This window comes from Heliconius melpomene, chromosome 16, assembly GCF_056956725.1.
Source record: "Heliconius melpomene rosina isolate 202511_hmr_F chromosome 16, ASM5695672v1, whole genome shotgun sequence".
Taxonomy (NCBI): Eukaryota; Metazoa; Arthropoda; class Insecta; order Lepidoptera; family Nymphalidae; genus Heliconius; species Heliconius melpomene.
In genome coordinates, this window is record NC_140404.1 from 10155645 (window position 1) to 10181682 (window position 26038).

Sequence of the window (26038 nt, forward strand, 5' to 3'; positions counted from 1 at the left end):
TCATCTATTATTATGGGGAAAGTAAATGAAAATTGTATAAAGTGTAACTTTTAAAACATTTATTAAATAATATTATAAATTTTCAAATAAAAACAGTAAAAAAAAGAATAAAAACTAACATATTATTGGAAGCACTCAATTAACAAACATTTGTGATGATTGAACTATAAAAATATCTTTATCATTAACAAATAAAGAGTAAAAAAAAACATTTGGATTTTATTTTTTATACCCATCTTTTTTAACAAATTTGAATCAAATCATATGACAATAAAATAAAAGATATTATTCTAAAATTGAGATAAATCTTATTCTAACACTTTGTGTCGCTTATTGATTATAAATATGTTTATAACATTTTTAACAAATATCGAATTTACAATCCCATTTTGTAACACGCTGTAACCCGGATATCGAGACGTTGCGTGTTGAGTGGCAGGGCTCAACGCCTTGTGTTGTAATGAAAAGAATTCGCATTCATTCATTTCAATTTACTGTCACGCGGTGCCGCTACGCCACGACCATGCCTCACCATGTGATGTTGGACATTTTGTACCGTCGTGCATTAAGTATCGCCCACTATTATATAGTGAAAATATCACAGGCTTTTGTTTTCATTATAATTGCACGAATTTCATACCCTTGTTGCTCCAAGAAATTAATAAATAATAATTTTGAACTTTCACAGAAAAGTGCATGACAAAATAACAAAATTCTATAGATACTATAGAATTTAAAAGATTCAGATTAATTGTAAGGAATTATTAACTATATTAAAAGATTTCAATTTCATATAAAATTAGAAAAATATTCTATAATATTCTAAATGTGACAATGTCTTTCTTGCTTATATTCGGTATATGTATTTATTTGAACTGCTCTACCATTACACTCTTTATATAATAGAAGTAATATAAAACAAAAACAAATCGCTTAATTTACAAAATATTAAGAAAGAGTATACATATCCACAAAGAAATTATAACTTCATAACTCATTTCAACTATATTTTTATATATATACAATTTAACAGTATAAATATATGAATATTAAATATATTTAATCAATAATACAAATCAAATCGTCTCCTTCTAGCTTTTGTCCATTAGTTATAGAAACTGATTTAATTTCTCCGGCTCGGGGTGCTTGAACTATCATTTCCATTTTCATAGCGGATAGGACGGCTATGGGTTGGCCTTTTTCTACATGGTCACCTTCTTTTACTTTGATTGCTGGAATAAAATTATTAAATGTATTAGTTATATCAACAAACGTAAATTTATAATCATTTAAACTTTTTTTTTTCATCTTCACACTGTACCCGCATTTAACAGGATGGCAGAGGGAACCTAGTGTTAAGACACTTCGTTCCTCACTTTCCGCTGAAATTTCGAAGCGTTGCGTTGCTTGCTCGGAACTATTTTTTATTTATTTTTTTCTTTACCTCTATGCTTAAAAAATAATTACTATTAATAGTCTCAATTAATACTTGTTATTTTTTGTATTATAAAATCATACTTACTTAGCACTGTTCCAGGCATAGGCGCTCCAACTTGGTTCTTATCACCTTTCACTGCCTTTGGATGGATCTTCATTTCCTACAAAAATAACAAAAATCTCTTAACTTTAAATTAAATTTAAGAGAGAAATTTATTTTTTTGATTTTAACAAAAGTGATGCACACTCTGTTCTGTCTTTTAGATGAAAATGTAATTATGTAAAAAAAATATTCAATAATTTTATTATCAACAACTTTTCACAATATATTGATAAAAAAATGCGCCCAGGCAAATATAAAGTAATTTACCACCAAATTACCACACATAAATAAAAAATAACACAATATAAAAAAAATTACCTTGCTAGCCTGATCGTCCCTTATAAAAACAGATCTCAATTGACCGTTAAGTTCAAAGAAAACTTCCCTCTCACCAGCCGCCGTCATTTCATCTGATACGGCCAATGTCTTAATGTCTAACGTCTTTCCACGCTCAATTTTAACTTCTATTGTTTCTCCCACCTGAATAATAAGTTTAATTTGTTAGGTTTTTGTATTATAATCCAAGTCAGAGTTGTTAATTGGTGTTAATTTTACCATTAATTGTCTTTTTTTATAAACGCTATATGTTCTATATAGTATTGTAGGCAGAAGGATCCTAGACCCTTGTATTAAGACAATCCACACGCACCGTCCAATTTTCGAGATATTGGGTCACACTTGCGTTGCGAGCACAATTATTATTTTTACATGAAGAATGTGTTCATAAACGCATACACTACAAACATAAAAATTTCTAACACAAAAAAAATTAAAATCTTACAGTGGGTCCAATAAGGAAAGTCTTGGTGTCCAAATGTTTGACAGGTCCATACTTGTCTCTGATGCGGAAGAAGTCGTTCGCCACTTGCGGGTACATCGCCGCTGACATCACATCTCTGTCGGATACCTGGATGGACAAGATTTAGGTTACTTTTATAAATAAGGTTTTTATTAAATATATTTAAATTTCAGAATAAAAAAAATAGCTTTTAAATCTAATCAAATCAGCTTCACGCTGTATCCCGCACTCATCAGGGTAGGCAGAGCGAAGAAGTGGAAATATAACATTTAAATAAATATTTCATTTCCTCGAGTGAGGATCGAACCCACAAACAGCCGCGTTTACAGGTACACTTTATGCCCCTGGCCGATGATTTGCCTCGATTTTATCTTTTAACACGACAATATTTGGCAAAAACTTTGTGACAAACAAATTAGACTAATGTTGATATTATAATAAAGATAGGCTCCAAGACCAAGTTGTTGTTAAGTTATAACAAGATGGCGTATATACTATGGTATTATAAATTATGCATATGGCATAAAGTAGAAATAAATAATACCTTTTTTTTGCAACAATATTCAAAAAATTAAGAATTAAAATATAAAAATGCAAAAAGCATACATTCTCAAAGTGTAAGTAAATAAATATTGAAAAAAAAAGTTATGTTTTTCTATTAAAAATGAAATTTAAATAGAAAGACTCAAAGAGATTAGTTTTTAGTTCAAGCAACAATATAATTTTTCTTTTTAAATAAAATTTGTTTAATACCTCTGGGTGGGACTCTTGCAAATCAGACTTTAACTTGACAAAGTCCAGTGGAGGCATCTCTTGCCCTGGACGACCTTCAATCCTGGGCATATCTTTAAGTATCTTCGATCTGAAATTATATGTTTATTACGGAGGTTTTTTTAGGTTTACGCTGTTTTCTGCATATCGAAAGAAAGGTAGAAAACTTAGTGTTTTAACACTAAGTCATTACAAAGAAAAAAACATTTCAATGATATTCAGTTTTTATTACTTTAAGAAATTATAACTTTAATCAAAATAAAATCAATAGCAAATACATTTATAAAAAAATACATACCTAAGAGGTTCGGGGAATCCACCATAAGGTGCCCCAATGGCACCTTGGAAGAATTCCACAACTGACTTCGGGAACGACAGTTCCTCGGCCCTAGATTCGATTTCTGCCGCGGTCAATTTGTTTTGCACCATGAATTGGGCGAGATCTCCTACCACTTTAGAAGATGGGGTCACCTTGATAATATCACCGAGGAGTAGGTTGGCTTCCCTGAAAAATTAATCTTTGTTTACTTTGCTTTTGCTTGCGACTTCGCCACAATCTTTTTAGGTTTACTAATGGGTATAAAATACCTTGGTTGACAAAAGAAATGACAATTTCCTACGGGATAGTGATATCCTACATAGGTATCACAAGTTTCGAAACATTGCGTGTTGAGTGGCGAAACTACATGCTGCGCTTTGTCTTATTACCAAAGAGAGGAATTCGACCCTACAACAGTCTTTATAGTCAGGCGATTTGCCGATGCGAAACGATGGTCTCAGTGAAGTAGGTTTTATTGAAAAAATATACATTTAATAAATCTAATTACCTATAAGCCTTCTTAACCTCCTCAAACTGGCTTCCAAGTCCCAAAGAGAACGCCTGGAACTGTAAATTAGTGTATTGACCTCCGGGTATCTCATTTATGTAGACATCGGCGTTACCGGATTTCATTGTAGCCGTTGCCTCGAACGGCCCGTACAGTGTACGCGCCTGTTCCCAGTAGGCGGAATATTCGGATACTGTCTGTAGGGGGATGCCTGGGGAAAAATGTATAATAAGTTTACTTAAGAATTTGCTTCTGCTTAATACCTGTAAATGTTTTTATCAATAAGGATTAATCTAAGTTCTAATAGTAGTCGGCGCTTTTTTTTAAATTTAAGTCAGTCCCCTGTATGAGAGCCACCATAGCTCCCATTAGTAGCCAGCCTGCAAATCCCTAACAAGAAGTCAGTCGCATTTTTTTAACATTTTATTGCACCCATTCGACTTACCAGTATCCAAGTTGGTCCCCTGCAAGGAGGCCACCATAGCGCCCATGCTGGGCTGACTGGTGAGGCCGGACATGGAGTCCACGGCGACATCAACAGCGTCGGCGCCAGCGCGCGCGCACGCCAGCATGGCCGCCACGCCCGCACCCGACGTGTCGTGCGTGTGCACGTGGATGGGCACCGACGGGTGCTTGTCGCGTATCGCCTTTATTAGTAGCCTGGCAAACATTGACTAGTTTAATATAATAGTAGTTACGTTTACATTTTTTAAATTTGTTTTTTCTATTTGTAAATATGAAACAGTAACCGACATGACGTCACATAGTCTTCCAAGCTTCCCAGATGGTTTGATATAGTTGGGTGAAATTTGATAATGTAAAATATTAATAAATCTCGTGGCAAGTTATCATTGAGTAAAAATGTTATATTTTTATACAATTGTTCATTAGGAACCAAATTATGACATTATTTGTCAGTCGTGATAAACCATACAAAAAAAACAAAACATCTACTCACTCAGCAGCCTGAGGCTTCAATAAACCGGCCATATCCTTAATTCCCAAAACATGTGTTCCTGCCTTTACTAGTTCATCAGCTAAATTCAAATAATATTTAAGGTCGTATTTTTTTTTACTAGGATCTGATACATCCCCGGTATAAGAGATGGCAGCTTCGACAACACCTCCGGCTTTGCCTGCAGCCTCCATACCCAATATTAGGTTGGGCAAGTAGTTTAGAGAGTCAAACACTCTGAATATATCCATACCAGTTTTTACCTGTTGATGGAAATTTTTTTTTAAACGATTTTTTCGTTTCTTCTTTTTTATTAACATATTTTAAATATCATATTAAATTAATATATTATTATCAAATTATTTAAACAATAATCAACAGTAAAAAAACCATTACTTACCGCCATATCGCAAAATTCAAAAACAACGTTATCAGGATAGTTGGTATAGCCCACAGCGTTGGCGCCTCTCAGTAACATTTGGAAGGGAATGTTCGGTATTAACCTGCGCATATCCTCTAGCCTCTCCCATGGACATTCGTGTAAAAATCTTTTAATATATAGAGAAAATATGTCATAAATCATAATTATGGTTAATATTTAAATATTTAACTTATTATGCTAAGATTTTTTTAGCTTTACGCTGTATTTAGCACACAGAAAGGTATGCAGAGGGAACCTGGGAACCTAGTGTTAACACACTCTGACCCCTTTTGGCCGAATTCTGGAGGCATTGCGTATTGAATGATTTGTCTCGTTTATAGAACGAGGATAGAAATCTAATAAAAAAAACAACAAAACAAGCAAAAAGAAATAGAATACCTCAAAGCAACATCAAAAGTAGCTCCACCCCAGTTTTCCAATGAATACAAATTATTCAAATTGTGCGCTACATATGGCGACACTGATACCAGGTCGTGAGTCCTGACGCGCGTCGCCAGCAGAGACTGATGCGCATCTCTGAAGGTCGTGTCCATCAGTAAGAGACCTTTGTGGTTTCTCACTGCTTTCGCAAAAGCCTCTGGACCACCGTCTTTGAGAATCTGTCTAAAACCTTTCGGAGGTTCTACCGCTGCAATTTTGTTAAATATAAATGAATCATTAGCATGTAATTATTTTTGTTGTGCTATTCTACATTACAGATATTTATATGTGAATTGTTGTTAATATATTTTCAAAGTAAACATACGTTGAAACGATTATATGCCTGTATACTATAGAATAAATTGTCATGGTACTAAGGACACTTTATTATAACCATTAACGATTTATAAAAAAAAATGCATATTTAGATTTTGTTTTCTTATAATCGGGGGAGGTGTGTATATTAAGTTATTATAAGTTAAATTTTAAGCACGATTGTTTATTCTTTTAAAATTTGTCCCATAAAAATGGACAATTGAAATATGCACATATTGAGAACATTAATATTTCCAATGATATAAAGAATAACGTAAACATAACATTAAATACATTATTAACTTTTATAGAAATTTATATATTTCTTTTAATTTGCCAATATATTGCAGGAAACCCATAAACATTTAGTTGTTTATTCACAAATGTCATTCCATGCATGATATAAAATGGCCGTACCTGTGTTTTCTCCAGTCAGTTCTTGCCTTTTAACGGCCTCTGGGGAAAGGTCTGAAAAATATGTTTAGTGATAATAATGGCACAGTGCGTGTTAAAGCTGGTGTTGTTTAACAAAATGGCGGAAAAAGTAAACTAAAGTTAGCCCGGTGTTAGTGGACGCACAATTAACGTTATAAATGGATTACAACATAAAATGGCTTTTTGTTATGTTAAAATTTTGCCTTTCGATTTGATAAAAATGATTTCATTTAGATTTTTCTTAATATATTTAATGCTCATTAAGTATTTTTTGAATAGAATAACCATTTTTATCAATATACAGCTAAGCTAAGTATAAAAAAAACAAAAACATCATGTTAAACATAAATAACACTTTTACCATAATCATTGTGAATTTTTAGAAGTGGTTATAAAATGAAGGTAATTAAATTAAATAAAACTGTAGAATATTAAAAGCAGGCGAAAAGTAATTATCTTAGAACTTTCTCGAACCTACCATGACCAGGGCGGACTGAAAAATTCAAGTACATTGAAATGTGAATTTAAAATATTAGTAACATATAATTAGTATTTTAATTTAACTCTTCATTAAAACAGAATGGTTTCTAAATTCGTAACTAAAGTAATAACTTAAATTGTGTAATAAAGTAATCCTTTAATTATTAATAAATAAAATTATTCAAAAGAGATCTGTTATATTCAAATAAAAAAATATTTTACAGTTATTTAGTAACTTAGTGTTAAATAACTTGATTTATTGTAATATAGACATTAAGCACGTGTTAAATACCTAAATTTAATTGGTGAAGATAAAATCATTATTAATGAAAAAAAACATTATTTTTAGATCCACGGTGTATTCCGCACAAAGCATAGGTAGGCAAAGGGAATCTGGGAACCTAGTGATAAGACACTGCGTTCTCCACGCACCTCCCAGTTTCCCGGACATAGTATGTTGCATGACAGAAATCTACGCCGACTTTGTTTTGTTAGCAGAAGCAGAGCTCAGAGTGAGGATATGAAAATAATTCATTACCAGAGAGGGAATGGAACTCACAACCGTCGCGTTCACAGTCAGTCGGTGTACCGCTGCACCACGACGGCCTTGTATATTATTAAAAACAAAAAACAAGTAAATAGTTTACAAGATCCTAAAAAAATTACCTGCCTACCCTGTTATTACAATGCGAATCTGAAAAAAAAGAGGAATCTTACCTAAAGGCACAGGCGGTATGTACGGTTTGACATCAGATGGTGGTATTTTAGTAGCTAAAGGTGTAGCGGGGCCATTTACTAGGACTTGTCCCAAATAATTCAATATTTTCTGAGCCCTGTTCTGCGATGCCTTGAACATAAATAGTTGTGGGTGTTCATCTATGAAGTAAGTATCCACGGCACCTGTTAAAACAATTAGAATATTATAGATTAAATAAATATTATGTAGATATTTAAATGAATTGTTAACCCTATATGCTGCGAAGTATATAATACAAAGAGATTAAACAATCAATTTTAAATTTTACAATAAAACATTTAATTGTGAGATAATATTGATTATCTTACGTTTCACAATAATTTAAAGCTTTCGGCAAATAATTTTTACTAAATAAAATATTTTAAGTTATATATACATAGTTTTATGTCGAATTAAATCATTATTAGTAATCAAATTAACAGATTTGATTAAAAATATAGATTAAGCATAAAATTGTTAATTAATACAGTATTCTATCACCTATGTATCTAAGATTAAATTTATATTAAAAAAATGAAAAAAAATCCACACCATTCAAAAACTTCTGATTCTCCAATACATTGAGTAAGAACGGTATGTTGGTTTTAACGCCACGTATACGGAACTCCCTTAACGCTCTGTTCATTTTAGCTGCTGATGCTGATAAATCTTGAGCGTGGGATATTACCTTGAAGTAGGAGAAGAAGTATTTTAATATAGTATTAAAAATATATTGTTAAATAATAATTGTCTGTAAAACTAAAAAAAAAACAGTAAATTAGATGGATTAACTGTAGTTGCGGTCGACAGTAAGGTCTATGGGTCGTAGCTGAAATTAGGGTTTTTGAACTTTTGCGCATTATACACTCGGGAAGAAAATAATCAAAAGTAAAAAAAATACTAAAATCAAATCTGCGCAGCCATTTAAGATAGCTTTTGGGCAGGTACGACTGTACTGTACAATTATGATATTAGGATAAATTAATTATTTTTATTATAAAATTTATATTTCAATGAACTTACTTTCACTAGTAAAGAATCATAGTAGGGTGATATAATAGCGCCTGCATAAGTTGAAGCAGAGTCAAGTCGGATACCCATGCCTTCACCGGATCTGGAAAATAAAACAAATATATAATTAGAAATTATGTTAAGCAGCTTTAGCATAGCTTTGTTTATGTATGTCCTTTTTCGATATAGAAATCATGAAATAACTATCTAGGATTCTATACTTTCTCACATATTACAAATTTTAAGTTATATCGCTTTTATACTTAGAGTGCAATACAATATGAATCCATTCTACTTTTATAACAAAATAATTTGGATTAAACTCGAAAATCTTATGCCCTATTTAATATTTTATTACTACACAAATATTTATTTATTACTCGTATTGTTCAAGCCTATAATGTCGTTGTACCATAAAAATAATTTTAAAATCATTTGTTTAAGTTTAAGTGCAATACAAAAATAAACTATTAAGACTTGAAAAAAACACGGTTATTTTGAAATCGCAGACAGACATTCAATTTTATTTATAAGTACAATTAATAAATATTAAAATATTACCTAAAAACTTCAATCCTGCCTGTACTGGGCTGGAAGTTATTAGCCGGATCTTCAGTAGTCACCCTACATTGTATCGCGTACCCTTGAGGTTTGATGTTATCCTGCGTTAAACCCATTTCTGGTAAAGTCATTCCCTCGGCAACTCTTATTTGTGACTGCACTAAGTCTATACCAGTTACTTCTTCTGTTATTGTGTGTTCTACTTGTAACCTTAAATTAGATAATAATTATTTAAAATTTGTTTTGAATTAACGGGAACTGGATTGATTAATTTTTATTTAACTCAGAGTTAAGAGGAACTCGTTTCGACTAAAGCCCTGTAACAATGTTAAACATCTTATGCATTTTTATTTTTCACTTCTTTATTCTTGATAAAATTTAAAACCTTAGTAAATTAAGTCAATTTTAAGATCCATTCAAAAAACTTAATTGTGGAAATATCACTTTAAAATGTAAAAAGATGATTAAAGTGTTTTGACCAGTTTCTTAAAAACAAAAATTTTATGTATAAAATCATTAATAATGTTATATTTGTAACAATCTACAATCTAACTCTCAAAAAAATCAAAATACTTAATTAGATTTTAAGACTCAAATACCTAGCATTAACTTCAATGAAGTAGAAGTTGCCTTTATCATCAAGTAGGAACTCCACAGTGCCCGCGTTCTCATACCCGACATGCCTCGCTAAGTGTATCGCGCAGTCGGTCATCCTTTGACGGGTCTGTTATATTAATAATCTTTGTAAGTATTTGTTAATTAGTGGTAATAATAGTTTTAAAGTATTACAAATTACTTTTATTTGTTTCCCGCTGCATCCCACATGTAAGATAAGATAGAAGGGGAATTTTAGCGTTTAGTTGTTACACTCCGTTTCCAACGCACCGGCTAGGGAAATTGATTTCTAGAAATTGTACGTTGCGTGGCGGAACTCAACGCCGCGCTTTGTCTTGTTACGTACAGGGGCGACGAAATAAAAATTAATTCGCGTGAATGGGGAGCAAATGTGTCCTTTCCGCATTATAGAGGCTGTCCCTTTGATTTTCGTTCGATTTATAATCAGCTACACAGCAGGATAGGCAGAAGGAACCTAGTGTTAAGACACTCCGTTCCCCACTTTCCACCGAGTTCTGGAGGTATTGCGTGTTGAGTGGCGGAACTTAATGCAGAACTTTGCCTCGACAACAGAACGAAGATATGAAAATATAAACGTAAATAAATATTTCATTTCCTCAAGTAGCGATCGAACCCACAACCAGTCGAAATTACAGTAACACTTTGTGCCCTTGCGCCACGACTGGCCTCATTCGATTTCGATTTATGAAATGGCAATAATTAAAAAAAAGGAAAATAATAGACAATAACCTCAGGATCCAATCTTGGCGCGGGTGCGATTTCAACAACTTTCTGGTGTCGACGTTGCACTGAACAGTCTCTTTCGTAGAGATGTACTACATTACCAGCTTTGTCACCTGAGAAAATAAATTATTGTAAATATATATATATTTCGTTTCTTTTAGCTTCATCTCGCATAAAGGACTGAAGGACCTAGTTTTACTCAGTCCTTCACTTTCCGCCAACTTTTCGAGACATTTCGTGTTGATAATAATTTAAATATAATCATTCCCCCGAATGGGAATCAAACCCAAAACCATTCTGTTTACATTCATTCGCTATCCCACTGCGACACGACAGCCCCAACTTCAACTCACGCTGGGTAAAATATTGAGTTTTTTTATTGACTGAATTATTTATGCTTCATGAAAATCTAATACAAACTGAGAAAAAATATTATTTTCAGTCCACTAATCTTGAGTGCTCGTACTTTACACATTATATTTCGAATTCGGACGGATTGCGGGGAACAGAGTGTCTCGACACTAGTTCACTCTTCTGCCTACACTGCTATATGTTAAGTTAAAAATATAGGTAGGAAAACGGTCGAAAAATGCTAAATTAGATAAGACAGTAAAATGTTCATATCACCGTAAAGGTTATTAACATGTAATTAGGTCAATTTAACCGTTATCTGTCAAGGCTAATTAGTATCTTTAGAATACCTATACAAATTGCATAAGCTGTTTGTTAAGATTCGGAATATAATTCTAGTATAAACTGTGATAATAAAGTGAGATGTATTTTTTCTTTTCCTCAAATTATTGGATTATTGACAGAGTCAGTAGATTCTTATAAAAGATGTCATTTTCTTCTTTTTTATCTTCACGTTGTATACTCAACGCCGCGCTTTGCCTCGTCACAAGATCGAAGAAATGAAAATATTAAATATTTTATTCTTCCGAGTGGGAATCGAACCCATAATCTTTTCGATTAAAATTCGTTTTTAGTTATAAATCAATCATCTTACCTAATAACTGCACTTCAATATGCCTTGGCCTTTCAATAAATCTCTCTATGAACATAGATCCGTTACCGAAGGCTCCCAATGCTTCTGAAGAGGCCCTCTCAAAGGAGGATGCCACTTCACTCATCTCTCTTACTACCCTCATACCACGACCTCCACCGCCGTATGCAGCCTGAAATGTTAAAAAAGCGTTTAGCCTATATTCAGATATAGTTATAAAATAAGATAACTTTACAATAATAATAGCTTAAGTGGTAATTTTCAAAATGAACGGCCACTATATAATATACCACAATAAGTAGTTACGTTAAGTAAACATCATGACGGCCTATTCCATTGTTCTTATGTAAAATAATTCAAGTTTCACACTAAAGTTACAAACTTAATTAGATACTTTATAAAACAAACAATTTCCATATAATATTATTAAATATTTTACCTTGAAAATGACAGGAAGGCCGTGTTGTTTACAGAATTCTAGTGCCTCTTCCTTTGTAGTAATTGGTCCGTCAGTACCCGGTACAATTGGCACCTCTGATGATGAAAAAAATATATGAAGATGGATGAATGTTCCACTTTACGTATCGTTTCCGTATATAATAAAATTCCACAGTGTATTCTAGATTTGCCACTTCCAAAATTTAAAATATCAGTAAAAAAAATTCTGACAAGTAAAGCTTATTACACTGTTCAAGAATACTTAGAGGACAAACATGTATGGAATTAATGTCTATTGAATGTAATGCAGGATAGCTTCTCAGCCTTCCGAACCGGTGGTAACTTTTTGTTCATATGTTCATTCGACGATTCAAAAGTGCTTATTATAAGTTTATTTGAATAAAGAATATTTTGAATTTGAATTTGAATTTCACGCCAAAATTACTAAACAGTTTTAGATAAAATTTTATAATAATATAGCTTATAAATCAGAAAAATACTACATTCTCTTTAAAGGTAACTGTATAAACTATATATAAAATACAATTAACATACTAGCTTCAATAGCGGCCTTCCTCGCAGCTACCTTGTCTCCCATCTGTTGTACAACAGCGGGAGATGGTCCGATGAAGCGAAGTCCAGCATTTATTACCGCTTGCGCAAAATCTGATCTAAAATAAAAAAATACATATAATTATTAAAGAAATTAAAGAATATATATTTCTAAATTCAATTCCTCCGTCCGGAACCCCAATCCTCTTAGCATGTCTAGAATAGTGGCAAAATAAGAAAATGACTAAGTTCTCTCTGCGTGTTGCATGCGGGAAATGGAAAATGCCTTGGAAATCCTTATTATAAATACGTAATACATAAATAATAAAATGTTACCTTTCAGAAAGTAAGCCATAACCAGGATGTACGGCATCCACGTCATTTTCCTTTGCAACTCTGATGATTTCTGGGATGCTTAAATATGCTTCTACTGGTGGTAGTCCTTTGCCTACCACATATGACTCGTCGGCTTTTTGTCTAGAAATAGTTAAAAAAAGAATGTATTGTTTTATACAAAATATTTTTGTAGCTTCACGATGTATATCCTGAACATAGCAGGGTAGGCAGAGGGTACCTAGAAGTCCAGTATTAAGACAATTACATTCCCTACTACTAATTATTATTTTTCTATAAGCATTTAAAGTATTGTTATTGTTTTGAGGAAAAATTCTAAAAACATACTATATATAAACATATATATATATAGCTATTACATTATAAATTCAAGAGTCGCACGATTGCTTTAATCGATTTAAAGGAAAAAAATCTTATAGCTCTCCTTTCTTCTTATTTGTAATACATATTAATGAAGATTTTATATTGTTAGAAGATAACTCTTTTATCGTATTATTTAAATATGTGAGCATCTGTATCTGATAATTTTAAAAATGCATAGTTTTATTGTCATGTTTATCATTTATGTCAATATTGCTACAATTGTTTGTCTTGATAACATTACGATATCAGGTTATCTCTATATTAGACAAAATATACAAAAAGTAATAAACAAAACAGAATCAAAGTGCAAAGTCAATCCTACTATCATTTAACATAAGTGCGCACATAAGATTAAATAAAATTCTTTTAGGTATTTTTTTATAGTTTTTTAATATAAATTGCCTTGTCTATTGGTCTGGTAGTAAATGATTGTGAATGCTAAATCAGATTTAGTAGTTTCGATTACCATCTCGGACATTTTTTTTGTTTGATGAACATCTTTGCCAATAGATTAAAAAGTATCTGTATACGTTGCTTATGAGGCCGTCGTGACGTAGGGGCACAAGCCCTGCGCCCAGGCCTATCTATCCTGCATAATATTCAAATGATATTACAATTCTACAATTTTTTCCTGGACAGAGTAATACACTTACTACTTTGTTTTTAAAGTTACTTTAAATTTCTGTAGTGGCATATTTAAAATATATACTATTTTATATCATAAGCTTCAAACGTCACAGAAATATGCAATAAATCTTCATATTTTTTCCATTTAATGTTGATAAAATAACTTATCGCCATAATAAAGTGTCAGTTAATAAAAAACTTGTAAAGAGATTACAATCATATACAAAACCTATACTAATTTTCTTCCAATTATCATTTCTTATCGTAAATATATTAAATCGAAATGCGATAAAAATGTTATGTTGGCGGACAAGTTTTAACCAGTGTTAATGTAAATATTTAAATGGTTTACTTTCTATATAATAAAACAGATTACTTATGCAAATGGAATATTTATTTTCTGTTTTGTACAGAAAAAAAATTTGTATTTTGTAAAGATTTGTAAAAATTTTGTTAAGAAAATTAGCTACATTCGATATAAAGTTCTTCTGACAAGAACTAGCAAAATCAAAACTCCACACGCGAATCTCAAAGATCATGTCCATTGTTCATTTATAACTAAATTACTTTATAAATAGTTTACAAAGAATAAATTAAATCGAAGAAATTTTGTAATTTTTTATTTTTTTTAATGTAATTCCATTTCCATTATTACACATTAGGTACCTGTGCATCTGAAGGCGGTCCTGCTCGCTGTAAATAGCGACAGACCGAATGCCCAGCTCCGTACATGCTCTGAACACTCTGATTGCTATTTCTCCTCTATTTGCTACCAGAACACTTCTGATCGGCTTGTAATCTACAGTTTTTGAGTCCTGTTAGGAGAAAATTAAAGTTAGCATTATCGTATTAAAGGTAATACAAAAATATATACTTAATGTGTAATATAATGTTACGGTTACATATTTATATAATTTAAAAGTAACGGGCCGTTCCGCCTGTGCCCGCAAGTGGTTACTGGTACCATTAAATGATTTAATTGAAACTTTTAGTTATTTTAAATTAGACAACTTTACAACTGTACATTTTTATAAATGTCTATTTATCTACTTCATTTCGAATTTAATCATATTGTAATGCTTTTTGATGAAATAGTGTTCAGTTCAATTCAGTTTTTTATGGCGTTTTGTACGTGAATTACCTAAAATCAAATTCAATAATTCTTCGAGTTTTAGGTATCGTTTTCTGTGGTATTACCTATTACAAAATAAATTTTGACAAAAACTTCAGGTACTACATAAACGTCAAGTTGACAAGGGTTTTAAATGTTATTATTTTTTTTAAATATTGTTCAAAATCAGAACGCCTTAATAAATGAACTGAAGTAATGTTTTTTTAAATATTTTTTAACGTTGCATAATTAAGTTTTATAATATTTTCCATAATTAATATTCAAAACTTTTATTATTAAGTAAACTTAGATATTAAATATAATTTTTGTAAATCATATTTTTATAAAAAGTTACATTAAATAATAAAAAAATAAAAAAAAGAAGCGAATGGTTTAAAATCGTAAAGTTCTCGTAAAATAAGTATCTAATACTTATTATTTTTTATGATTTAGTACAAAATTTGTCTCGGTCTGTTACAATGTGATACGGCGTTAATATGGAGCATTTTAATATTACACTACTACGTACTACGACTTGAATTAGATAGTTTATTTATTTAAGAAATATTTTATATTCATCGAACTTAGTAATAAATATTAAATATCAAAGCAACAGCAACAATTCTTTATAAAAATCTTCTGATAAAGTAAAAAGATATGTGTTGTGAGACTTATACAAGGTCATTTTAAATTGTTATTTAAAATAATTTGTGTACGATGTACGAGGTCATAATATTTAATAGTTAAGTAAATATATTTGTACGATATGTACTTATTGTCAGCTTAGATAAAAAATAATCAGAGATAGCAATCAGTATTCAATCAGGCAAAAGAAAAAACAGGTAAATAAGAAACAATATGAGTATCCTTCACCTATTTAAATAAACAATAATATTAACGCCATATGAATTCTATACGAAGAAATACAGATTTTTTGAACGTGACATTTTTTTATCTGCTGCTGCAAAGTAGGCAAAGAAAATAAAAAAAAGAAAAATGTAAAAATCCATGCCACTGCCAATTATTTATTTACTAGTAATATTTACTAGTATATATAATATATATAACAAAAACCACTCGTTTCGTAAGTTTGTAAGATGACGAAAAGTTTGTTTTGCAAAAAATGACCGAAAGCAATCGAAAGAAATCTATTTTAAATTATTTTGGAATTTAAATTCAAAACCACCCTATATTTATGTCATATTTAGTATCACTATGCCATATAAATAAAGGTAAGTAGCATAACATATATTATATAGTAATAATTAATTTGATATTTACTTACTGTGGCTGCCGTCCGGTTTCTTGCACAACTCCATGTTTGCAAGTGATTCGCGGTCGCTCTTAGAGCGTATCTTGCTTTTAAAATGTGCATTTTTAGAAAGATAGATAACAAATAAAAATATTTAACAAACACTAAGTACTTGATTTATCACAATAAGTTAATATCTATTTCATTTTTCAACTATAATAATATTTATATTAAAAAATTGACTAGATCGGTTCGTTTCGTGAGGTCTCGCTCGATTGTGGATCTGAAACAAATGAGATAAAAGAAATTTAGAACATTAAAAAAATTATAATATAATGTACTACTAATAATAAAATTCTAAGCTAAGTCAGACAATTAATATTTCTTGTTGTACCTAAGTATTATAGTAAGCTATTGTTATACAATTACCTGTATTAAAAATAAATATAATTAAAAAATGTTTTAAACTATAAAAAAAATTAAGTAAGTTATTTAAAAAATGACAAAATTTTGTAGCCAGGCGTGGCTTAGGGGCACAAGCGCGAATACGAATGCGACAAGTTGTAAGTTCAATACCCATTTGAGCAAATAAAATATTTATTATATTTTCTATTGCTCGCTCTGGTTCAAAGGCGAAACGCAGCGTTAGGCTCCGCCATGCAAGGCTTCCTGAATTTGGTAGAAATTGGTACACGGAAGTGTCTCAATGAAAACAGAGTACCTTAACACCAGAAAAAAATTCTCTGCCTCCAATGCTGCGTGGTGAAGTACAACGTCAAGTTAAAAAGAGGTAAGTATTTCAACCTTTCTTCCACAAATGACATGCAAATATTTTTTACTAATCTTTATATATTAGCACGTTAATGACTTTACATGAAAATGATTAATTACTTTCTTCTTATCACTTTGAATCATTTGTGCTAAAAATAAAAACAGATATGACCTATTTAAGCCTTTTTCGATTTATACGTTTAAAACGTTATGGAAGATAATACATATTTATGTAGCCCATATATTAATATTAAGTGAGAATAATTGTAATATCCCTTATATTATTACATACATAAATTTAAATACATATTATCATTAATTTTAATATTACTTATAAAGCTGCTGTTCGTGGGAAAATTATTGTTCAAAATAATCTTAAAATAATTAATAAATATATATATAATAAAGGAGTACAGGCCGCCCTCCAACCAGGTGGACCGAAAACCTTAAGAAGACAGCGGGAACCCGCTGGATTCAAAGGGCGCAGGACCGGGCGGAGTGGCGAGCATTGGGGGAGGCCTATGTCCAGCAGTGGACCTTAAAAGGCTGATGGATGGATATATAATAATACGTAAAATTCGATCCCGTGGGAATTTGGGGATAAAATCTAGGTATATACTACTACTACTATTACATTCACTGTTAATTAACTTAACTGTTCAACTGTTAAGTTAACTGAAACAAACAAATGCAGGAAAAACGATAAAAATGATATTTTTTAATGCTTTAGTATAGTTAAATAACATTACACTTTTAGGAAAACACGGTTATTTTGAAATCACAGACAGACTACAATATTACTTTATTCATATATAAAGTTCAACAACAACATAATTAAAAACAATAGCTAATTTACATCATCATCATCACGTGAAGGATTCGTACGTAATATTATTATTTTTATAATAATTAAAGTAAAAAAAAATGTGTCACTCAACAATCAATCTAAATGTACTGTCTCTATACGATAGGAGTTTGGCCGATAATGGAAATTTGGATAAGTTGTTTTCCTTTATTTCTGTTTGTGACTGATAATACCGTATCAATAATGGTAATCAATTGTTATAATTTATATCTTTTATTATTAATTAGCACAAAAATATTAGATAAGTAATTATTATCTTGTTATTAGTTCTAGCTAGAGAAACTATATTAAGTTTTCGCACATTTAGACATTACTTGTTTGATCACTCAATATAAAACACAAAAAAAAATAATTTATCTATTTATTTATGCCTAAAAACTAATATTATTATTCTGGCTTTCCCTCTATGCCAGAGGGTAGAAACGAAAATATAAATTTAAATAAATATTCCATTTCTTCGAGCTGGGATCGAACTCACAACCAGTCGCATTTATAGCCACACCTATGCCCCTGCGCCAGGACTGGCTTCTAATATCATTATACATAAATATATAATTTTAATGCAATCTCAGTTTCATTAACTCAGGTTTATATAGTCCGAGGTTCTAACTGAAGTTGGAAAGGCGCCGACCCTGACCTGTCGGTTGACATGTGCCAATGCCGGCCGTCGAACTCGAACTAGTAGTAAAATTAATATATCTAGAGATTATTGACCTCGTACAATTTGCATAATAACATTATAGATCAGTGATCTCAATTTTATAGAAGACTTCTCCGAGCCAAAGACAAAAAAAAATGTAAATATATTGTCAAAAATAAATCAAAATATTGAAAATTTTATTTAAAAATCTCTTATTTATATTTGAGAAGAGAAGCCTGGGAACCCTCTAATCTGCAATAGGTTTCAGAACGAACTATTATAATTAATTGAATGCGTAAATAAATGCTCATTTCTGTGCTGTTAATCGTTAGGTTTAAAGCTAATACTAGGGAGAATGGGGTCATGTTCATGTGTAATATATGAAAGCATTGTAAATGAACTAGCAGGTAAAACATTAACTTCTTAATATAAGTACTTAAGCATGTTTATTTTAGCTCACCAACCAAAGGAATATGAAGAAAATTATAAGTTAAACTATAATTTACTGATATAAAGAAATTAAAAATATTTTAAACAATGTTAGACTTTTATGTATGAAATTACTAGTCATCACTCTTTTTTTGTAAACAAATCTTACCTTATTAATTTTCAACACTCCTCCTACTAAAACGCTAGTTTTGTTTAAAAGGGATTACAATACCCGCATAAGCAAACAAATTTGTTTTAAACAAGAATGAAATTTAAGATATCATTAAAATTACAATAAGACAAATCTTACATTGTTATCGGTTCACGAACAACAAAATTATATTATGATCTATAAATAACGACTTCAATAGAGGAAGGGAAAATCATTTGCGGTTGCATGATTCCGATTGATATAGAAACTAATAATAAGGAGTTTTATTTTTATTCTTAGAGCATTCCCAACAAAGATGTACCTACAGGCTTTTATTATCAGCTTTTGTATTTTTATTTTTGTGTTTGTTTATTAGCAAAGTTGAGGAAAATTGTACAAAACAAACTGTTATGATTATTGAATGGGTTTTATTCTGTAGTTTAATAAATAGTTTTGATTATTATTATAAAATATTTATATGGTAATTAATTGTTTTACGAAATAAAAACACTATTGATTTCAGTCCTGGACCTGGGCTATAAAAAAAATGTGATTATTAACTAGCCGTCTGATATAAGCCTCGTGTTTTAAATTATGAACAATATTTTACGCGTGGTACAGCTGCCATACAAAGTGCATTTGCGTTAATTGGCTGCTTACTTTTAAAATGGATACTGTTACAAACATGGATGGAACACTAATTATAAGATTTTTGTTTACATACTCTCATATTATGTAAATAATCCTTAAAATATTCATTTTCAATTTCTTCATTCAATGTCCTTAATATTGTTAATAAATCAGTAGAAAGAGTTGCTAATAGGATGTTTTGATCCTTATATATTTAATATCTATCCGTGACCACAGACTAACTACCGCAAAGTGTGTGAAATAATGTATTATTAAATGTAATGGGTTTCCAAAAATATATTATTTTAAATATACGCGATTAATCCGGTTAAAGAATGGCTTTTAAAAAATCTTACTAAATTGGGTAGCAAAATAAAAAAGTTTTGACCGAGACAATGTCATCTGCAAATTACTTGAAGTCCTCCATCTTCTAAAGTAATTAATTTGTGTCGATAGTTTCTTTTAAATCACTAATGTATGTACAGTAGATCTGTAGAAGCTTGCAAATGGAAATGAAAAGTAATTTTGATTCTTATCACATACCGAGCTCAGTGTTTGTATATCTACATAATACCGAAGTAAATTTTATGTGAAAATGTTTACACCTGCCACGTTACACATATTCTGATTAAAATCTATAAATGTCTTATATGTATCGTATAACAAATTTAATTATTTTTTATGTATTCACGATTAATTAGCATTACAGCTATTGCATAATAAATTACTAGAATATGACTGATGAAGGTCAAGAAAGTTAAAGAAATCATTTATAAAAAAAAGTATTAAGAAAAATATGAGAATATTGCAGTAATTTTTGTTTGGCAAACATTTTGCAATTATAGAAATTAATTAAAAGTTTACCTCACGAGATATTATAACACGACACTAAACACGTCTACACTTTGCGGTGACCGGCGCGACACTGACAATTTTGTATTTGTTTTGTGGAAACAGGTCATAGCGACCTCTACAGAAGCTTATCTATGGGTTCAATGGCAAGAAGCGTACTTCGCTATTACAATACATTTCGATAAAGTTTTTCTAGTTGGTCTTGAGACAGTTTCATCATTTTTTTGTCTTACCCGTGGATAATTGACGTTTTAAGCATAGCAACAAATATAAATATTAACTTAACGAAATTATCGTATAATTTTTTTAAGGTACTACTAAAAATATAATAAAAATGTAATATTACCTTATGTTTCTGTAGTTTTACGCTCTAGAAAAATATATCTGAGATCTATAAAAAAAATTCTTAAGCATATTCTGCATCATTTGACATTATCAGAGACGAGGTAGTCTAATCATATATCGTCAAGAAAGCGAGTGAAGAAAGCTAATTTAACAAACCATACATGGATATGATGTGGCGCAATTCTAAGTCAGACCGTTTACGTAACGAGTCCGAATCAAATTCAACACCGTCTACGGTTTCTATTCTAAGGACCTTTTTACAATAAAATCTTCCACAATTATTTTTAAGGGACGACTGAACAATCTATACTTTGATAAAACACAAAAAAATAGTATATTGAATGATTGATATAATATGTGTATTTTTACGAAAACAGAATGCAGCGGTAAGCGGCGCTTATGATAAATAATAGAATATGGCTCTATGATTTTCTTTTTGTACAGGCACATCCTCTTAACTACTGAACCTAATTGAATGAAACTTTTGTTTGTTTGTAACTATTTGGTTTGGGCAGGATCTAAGCTATATTCGATTTTAAAGACTTCCAGCTAAATTATAAGAAATATTTTGATCCCTCCATAACATAAGTTTTTGAGCGCGATAGACATTTTCCATTAACATATAGAAGATCTGCAACATCTAAGAACTATAACAACCCAGCTAATCTATAAAAAACTAGCGAACGTGCGCAGCTTGGCTTGCTTATTTGCACCCTTAGGGGTGAATTCTAATAAACCATGAAACACGTGTTCGATGAAATATTTTCAAGTCTAAATTTCAAATTTTAACTAATGAAAACCATACAAATTTTCAACTCCTATTTCATTCCTTAAGGGTTAAAAAAAATTAAACTCTCAGAATCCCAGGTGTCTAAGATTACGAAAAAAACATCTGTCCAAATTTTACATTTCTACCATCATCGGTTACGGGCTTACCTCAGTCAGTGGCACTCAGTGGCGTTCCCACTCTTTTATTATATTTTGTAAATATATTTAATAAATATTCGTATAGTTCAAGTGGGCAAAGCCGCCCAAGTCGGCTAGTAATATAATATAGGTACATACGTTCTTCAGACTTAGCATTGTGCTTACAAAGCTTTCGTACAATGTTTATAAATATTTTTTATCGTTTCTCCTTAGAGCCCGATAACTGACCGCCCTGACCGGATAAATCGTGTTGGCACATATGTTAAGTTGATGATGTATGCTTGTTAAGGTTCTGGGCCGAACTTACCAATATTATATTAATAATTAACAATATTTTATTTCGTTTTAAATATATAGGTATATATATATATTCACCAAATTCGCGTCACTGATTGTTAAATTAAATTGTTCATAATTTTTCACAAATAAAAAATAGTTTAAAAATTAGTTAAAAATTTGGGTCAATTTATTTAAAATATTCTTGTAAAAATTATTGATTTGTACATTGGTTTGCACCCCTTAACCAATACAATGCCTTTGTTTTAAGAGAGATGCGAAATGTGAAAAATAAATAAATCACAAAATTTAGTTTAATAAGCATGAAAAATATAAATATTCGAAATACGGCCCTGTTAAATAAAGTCGTTCCTAGAAAAAAGTTTTCATTCAAACTTGGTGATTAAACATTTTGAGATTGACTTGTAAAGCTCATTGTCATTCCAGAATCTGTTTCAGTGGGAACTAGAATTAAAAAGTAATGTAAAACATACAATATCGTATAAAATTATTACGTTGTAATAGTTTTGAATAAAATAATTAAATGTGATATTGGCGAATTGATTGGTGCTCAACTGGCACGCTCGAAGCCCTATAAATTAAGCACTGAATTGAACTGAACTGAAAATTATTAAATTATCCTGTTTTCTATAGTAACTTGACAGTGGTGATAAAAGCCGCGTTGTTACGCGTAATTCAAAATGGCAAGAGGACTCATTATACTTAGTATTGCAACATTTGTAAGTATTTATAACAGTTCTTAGATTTTAACATATTAAAACGAGTAAAATATTAAAATGGAGGTGTCGCTTCAAACGATGTTATTGTTAAATTCTTATTCGAAATAAAAATAAACATTATTTTTGTACGTTCATGCTGTATCCTGCACATAGCAAGGAGACAGAGTGATCCTGGAAACTTAGTATTAAGACACTCCATTCCATTAAGATTATTAAGACATTTCTGTTTCCCAGTTTTCGTCGAATTCTGGAGGAATTGCATGTTAGTGGCGGAACTCAACGCCGCGCTTTGCCTCGACACCAGAGAGAACAAATAAAAATATTAAATATTTCATTTCTTCGACTGAGAATCGAAGCCACATCTTATTGTGTTTATAGTCACATGTGTGTGTCCCTATACCATGACTGGTCTCATTTACAACTCAAATATAATAATTGTTTAGTTATTAAGCAGCATATTTTATTGGCTTTACTTATACTATATGCATAATCAGCCATTTGTTACCCAGTGTTATTGTAATTTTCAAGACATTGTGTGTTCAGTATGGAATTCAACCTCATGCATAATCCACCAGAGAAAAAAATAAAATAATTCATTTACCAGGGCGGCATCAAACTACCGCGTACCCTTTCTAAAGCCTCAAACTTGTTACAGTTTGAGTTCTCAGTTATATATATTATTAATTTTATTATTTTCAGATCTTAGGAACTTTCGGTGTAGGTTTTTCTCTTTATATAATCATAGGAGAAGAAAAGTTATACCAACCAAATTATACACATAATATTAAAGAATATTCCCCACACATATTTCATGTTAACTTGGACACAAAGATAATATGGATAGTTACTGGAATTTTATTAATTTTATCTGCACTTGCAGTGGTTTTTTCTACTTTGCTTTTCATAGGAATAAGGAAAGTAAGTATTGGTAACTAGTCTTCCAAATATAATGCTAAATATTCTGTATGCTGTTGAATCTCTTGAATCATCATTCAACTAATGACTTAGTGTATTTTTTTTAAAAACAATATTTAAAAAGCAATATTTAAAAACAATATAATTTTTAATTTACAGAAGATATCAGGTTTTGTGCTTGCTTACTTTCTTTATGGATCTATGCTATTGATAATTATATTTGTAACTGGCCTGTTACAATTTATACAAGGTTACTGGAATTTAGGTGTAATAACAATTGTAATATTTGGTAAGTAGTTTACAATGCAATTTTTTTTTATTTGCTTCACACTTTACAAGAAACAAAGGGAATATATCAAAATAACTATCTCACACTATCTGGCCAAATTTTAGAGACATTGTGTGTTGAGGCAGTATTCACTGCTACACTTTATGAAAATAACTAATTCCCTAAAGTAGAAATCGGACACAGATCCTTAGCATTACAGTCAGAAATTGGGCCACTCCACCATAAAAGCCTAATGTACACTACTATTGTACTGATAACAAATAAATTTACACTTTTCAGGTATTTATGTCTATTGCCTTATTGTTGTATACAATCAATATAATGTTATACAAAAAGGTATTGTGTTTGACATAACTGGGCATACAGTATTAATTAATGAAGAACAGACAACAACGGAACAAACTTAGAATGTTGGAACATTATAAACATAATCCAAATTTAAAAATTAAGTAACAGTAAGAACTTGTTTATTGTATAACAAATGTATCATTTACAAAATTAAGGAACACTTGTCCCTTTTTTGTTTCAAATATAATGTTAAATGTATGAAGAGTATAAAAATATTATTTTAATTATATTTTGCATAAAAATGCATCTATATTTACACTATACTTTGTCAGCACTGATTGTTACGTTTTTCTTTCTTATTTAATGTTAAGTATGTATGTGTATATTACCATCAAACAATGATCGCAATGATCAAATTACAATAAATTGTATAATTATTTAGATATAGCACATAATTAGAAATTGAATATTAATGTATAAGTTCCTTTATTTTAGACAAGATCCGTTTTAAATCTTGTGTAATAAACTATTTTTAATTTTTTTTTGTTCAATGAATAATACGCAAAAACGAAGTTTAAAGTTTTATTATAGTCAGCCAATGATATAATATCTTGGTATGTTAAAATAAAAACATTATTAAAAGTATAATTAAAACTCACCTTCTTTTATTTTATTAGGTCGTACGAAATAACACAATTTTTTTTTATTTAAAATATTTTATAATATAAAATTTATATAATATTAAATATTTATACCTCGAAGCACAGACTACACTGCAGTTTTGTGCAATTTCAAATTGACGTTTGTAAAGGATACATTGCCAGACATAAAATACTAATATGTTATCCAGTTCTTAATATGTTATAATAACCAAAGTCTCCTGCGGAATAAACTGTGAAGGTGAGAAGTAATTTTTTTTACTAGAATTATATATAGATTCGTGTAAATTATCAAACAATATATAAATGCGTTTAATGCAGTGCTTACACGACTTTTGAGATTTGCCAAGTGGCTATCAACACCACCATTTGAAATTTGACACCGATTCGGACCGGTCCACTTTTGAATTTTTTGAAAGCTCTTCAGAGAAACAAACAAACAAACAATTAAACAGTAAAAAAACGACATGAAATAAGTATTTTGTATATTGGAATAAATTAATATATGTTTATGAAATTAAAATAACTTTGAGGTTTTATTTATTCTGAATTAACAATGAAAGAATACACTAACAATAGTGTTTCATATATTTTAGCTCATTTACCATATGTATAAACGCACAATATTTATAACTTGGCTTACATTAAAATAAATCAGTAGATAGTGCAATTTTCAATTATTTATTTCCTTGTAAAGAATTATAATAATGCGCAGTATAACAAATCTACTCGGCATGAACTCATGAGTGAGACCATAAATTACTCTAAAGAGTACAGGTTCCATGCTTGAGACTTAATATACGTTATGCGCCTACACGTGCATACCTCGCCTTCCCTTTGATCTGCGCTTAAAAACCAAAATACATCAGACCAAATCGGCGACAAGCTCTCACAAGCCATCACAACCCTG

General features: G+C 30.6%; 2 protein-coding genes across 5 annotated transcripts; one reads left to right on the forward strand and one right to left on the reverse strand.

The window, feature by feature from the left end:
- Positions 1-46: 46 nt before the first annotated feature.
- PCB (Pyruvate carboxylase) lies at positions 47-25268 on the reverse strand. 4 transcript variants are annotated; one of them, XM_085199775.1, is made up of 25 exons: positions 25129-25268; positions 16385-16634; positions 14655-14803; positions 12981-13121; positions 12648-12763; positions 12094-12188; positions 11658-11826; positions 10658-10764; positions 9892-10016; positions 9293-9502; positions 8744-8834; positions 8273-8408; positions 7702-7884; positions 6487-6537; positions 5713-5962; positions 5293-5440; positions 4896-5155; positions 4383-4597; positions 3938-4148; positions 3409-3615; positions 3093-3201; positions 2322-2447; positions 1859-2020; positions 1523-1598; positions 47-1232 (listed from the first exon to the last, which is right to left on the reverse strand). In XM_085199775.1, the coding sequence occupies exons 2-25, from the start codon at positions 16472-16474 to the stop codon at positions 1060-1062; spliced, it is 3600 nt and encodes a 1199-aa protein (XP_085055901.1). In that variant the 5' UTR covers positions 16475-16634; positions 25129-25268; the 3' UTR covers positions 47-1059. The 4 variants fall into 4 exon arrangements, with proteins under 4 accessions (XP_085055901.1, XP_085055900.1, XP_085055902.1 ...); XM_085199774.1 differs by lacking the exon at positions 25129-25268 and adding an exon at positions 20702-20831; XM_085199776.1 differs by lacking the exons at positions 6487-6537; positions 25129-25268 and adding exons at positions 6983-6997; positions 20702-20831.
- On the forward strand, positions 22615-25036 carry LOC146531010 (uncharacterized). The gene is made up of 4 exons (XM_085199832.1): positions 22615-22977; positions 23677-23895; positions 24052-24181; positions 24461-25036. The coding sequence occupies exons 1-4, from the start codon at positions 22939-22941 to the stop codon at positions 24586-24588; spliced, it is 516 nt and encodes a 171-aa protein (XP_085055958.1). The 5' UTR covers positions 22615-22938; the 3' UTR covers positions 24589-25036.
- Positions 25269-26038: the final 770 nt, after the last annotated feature.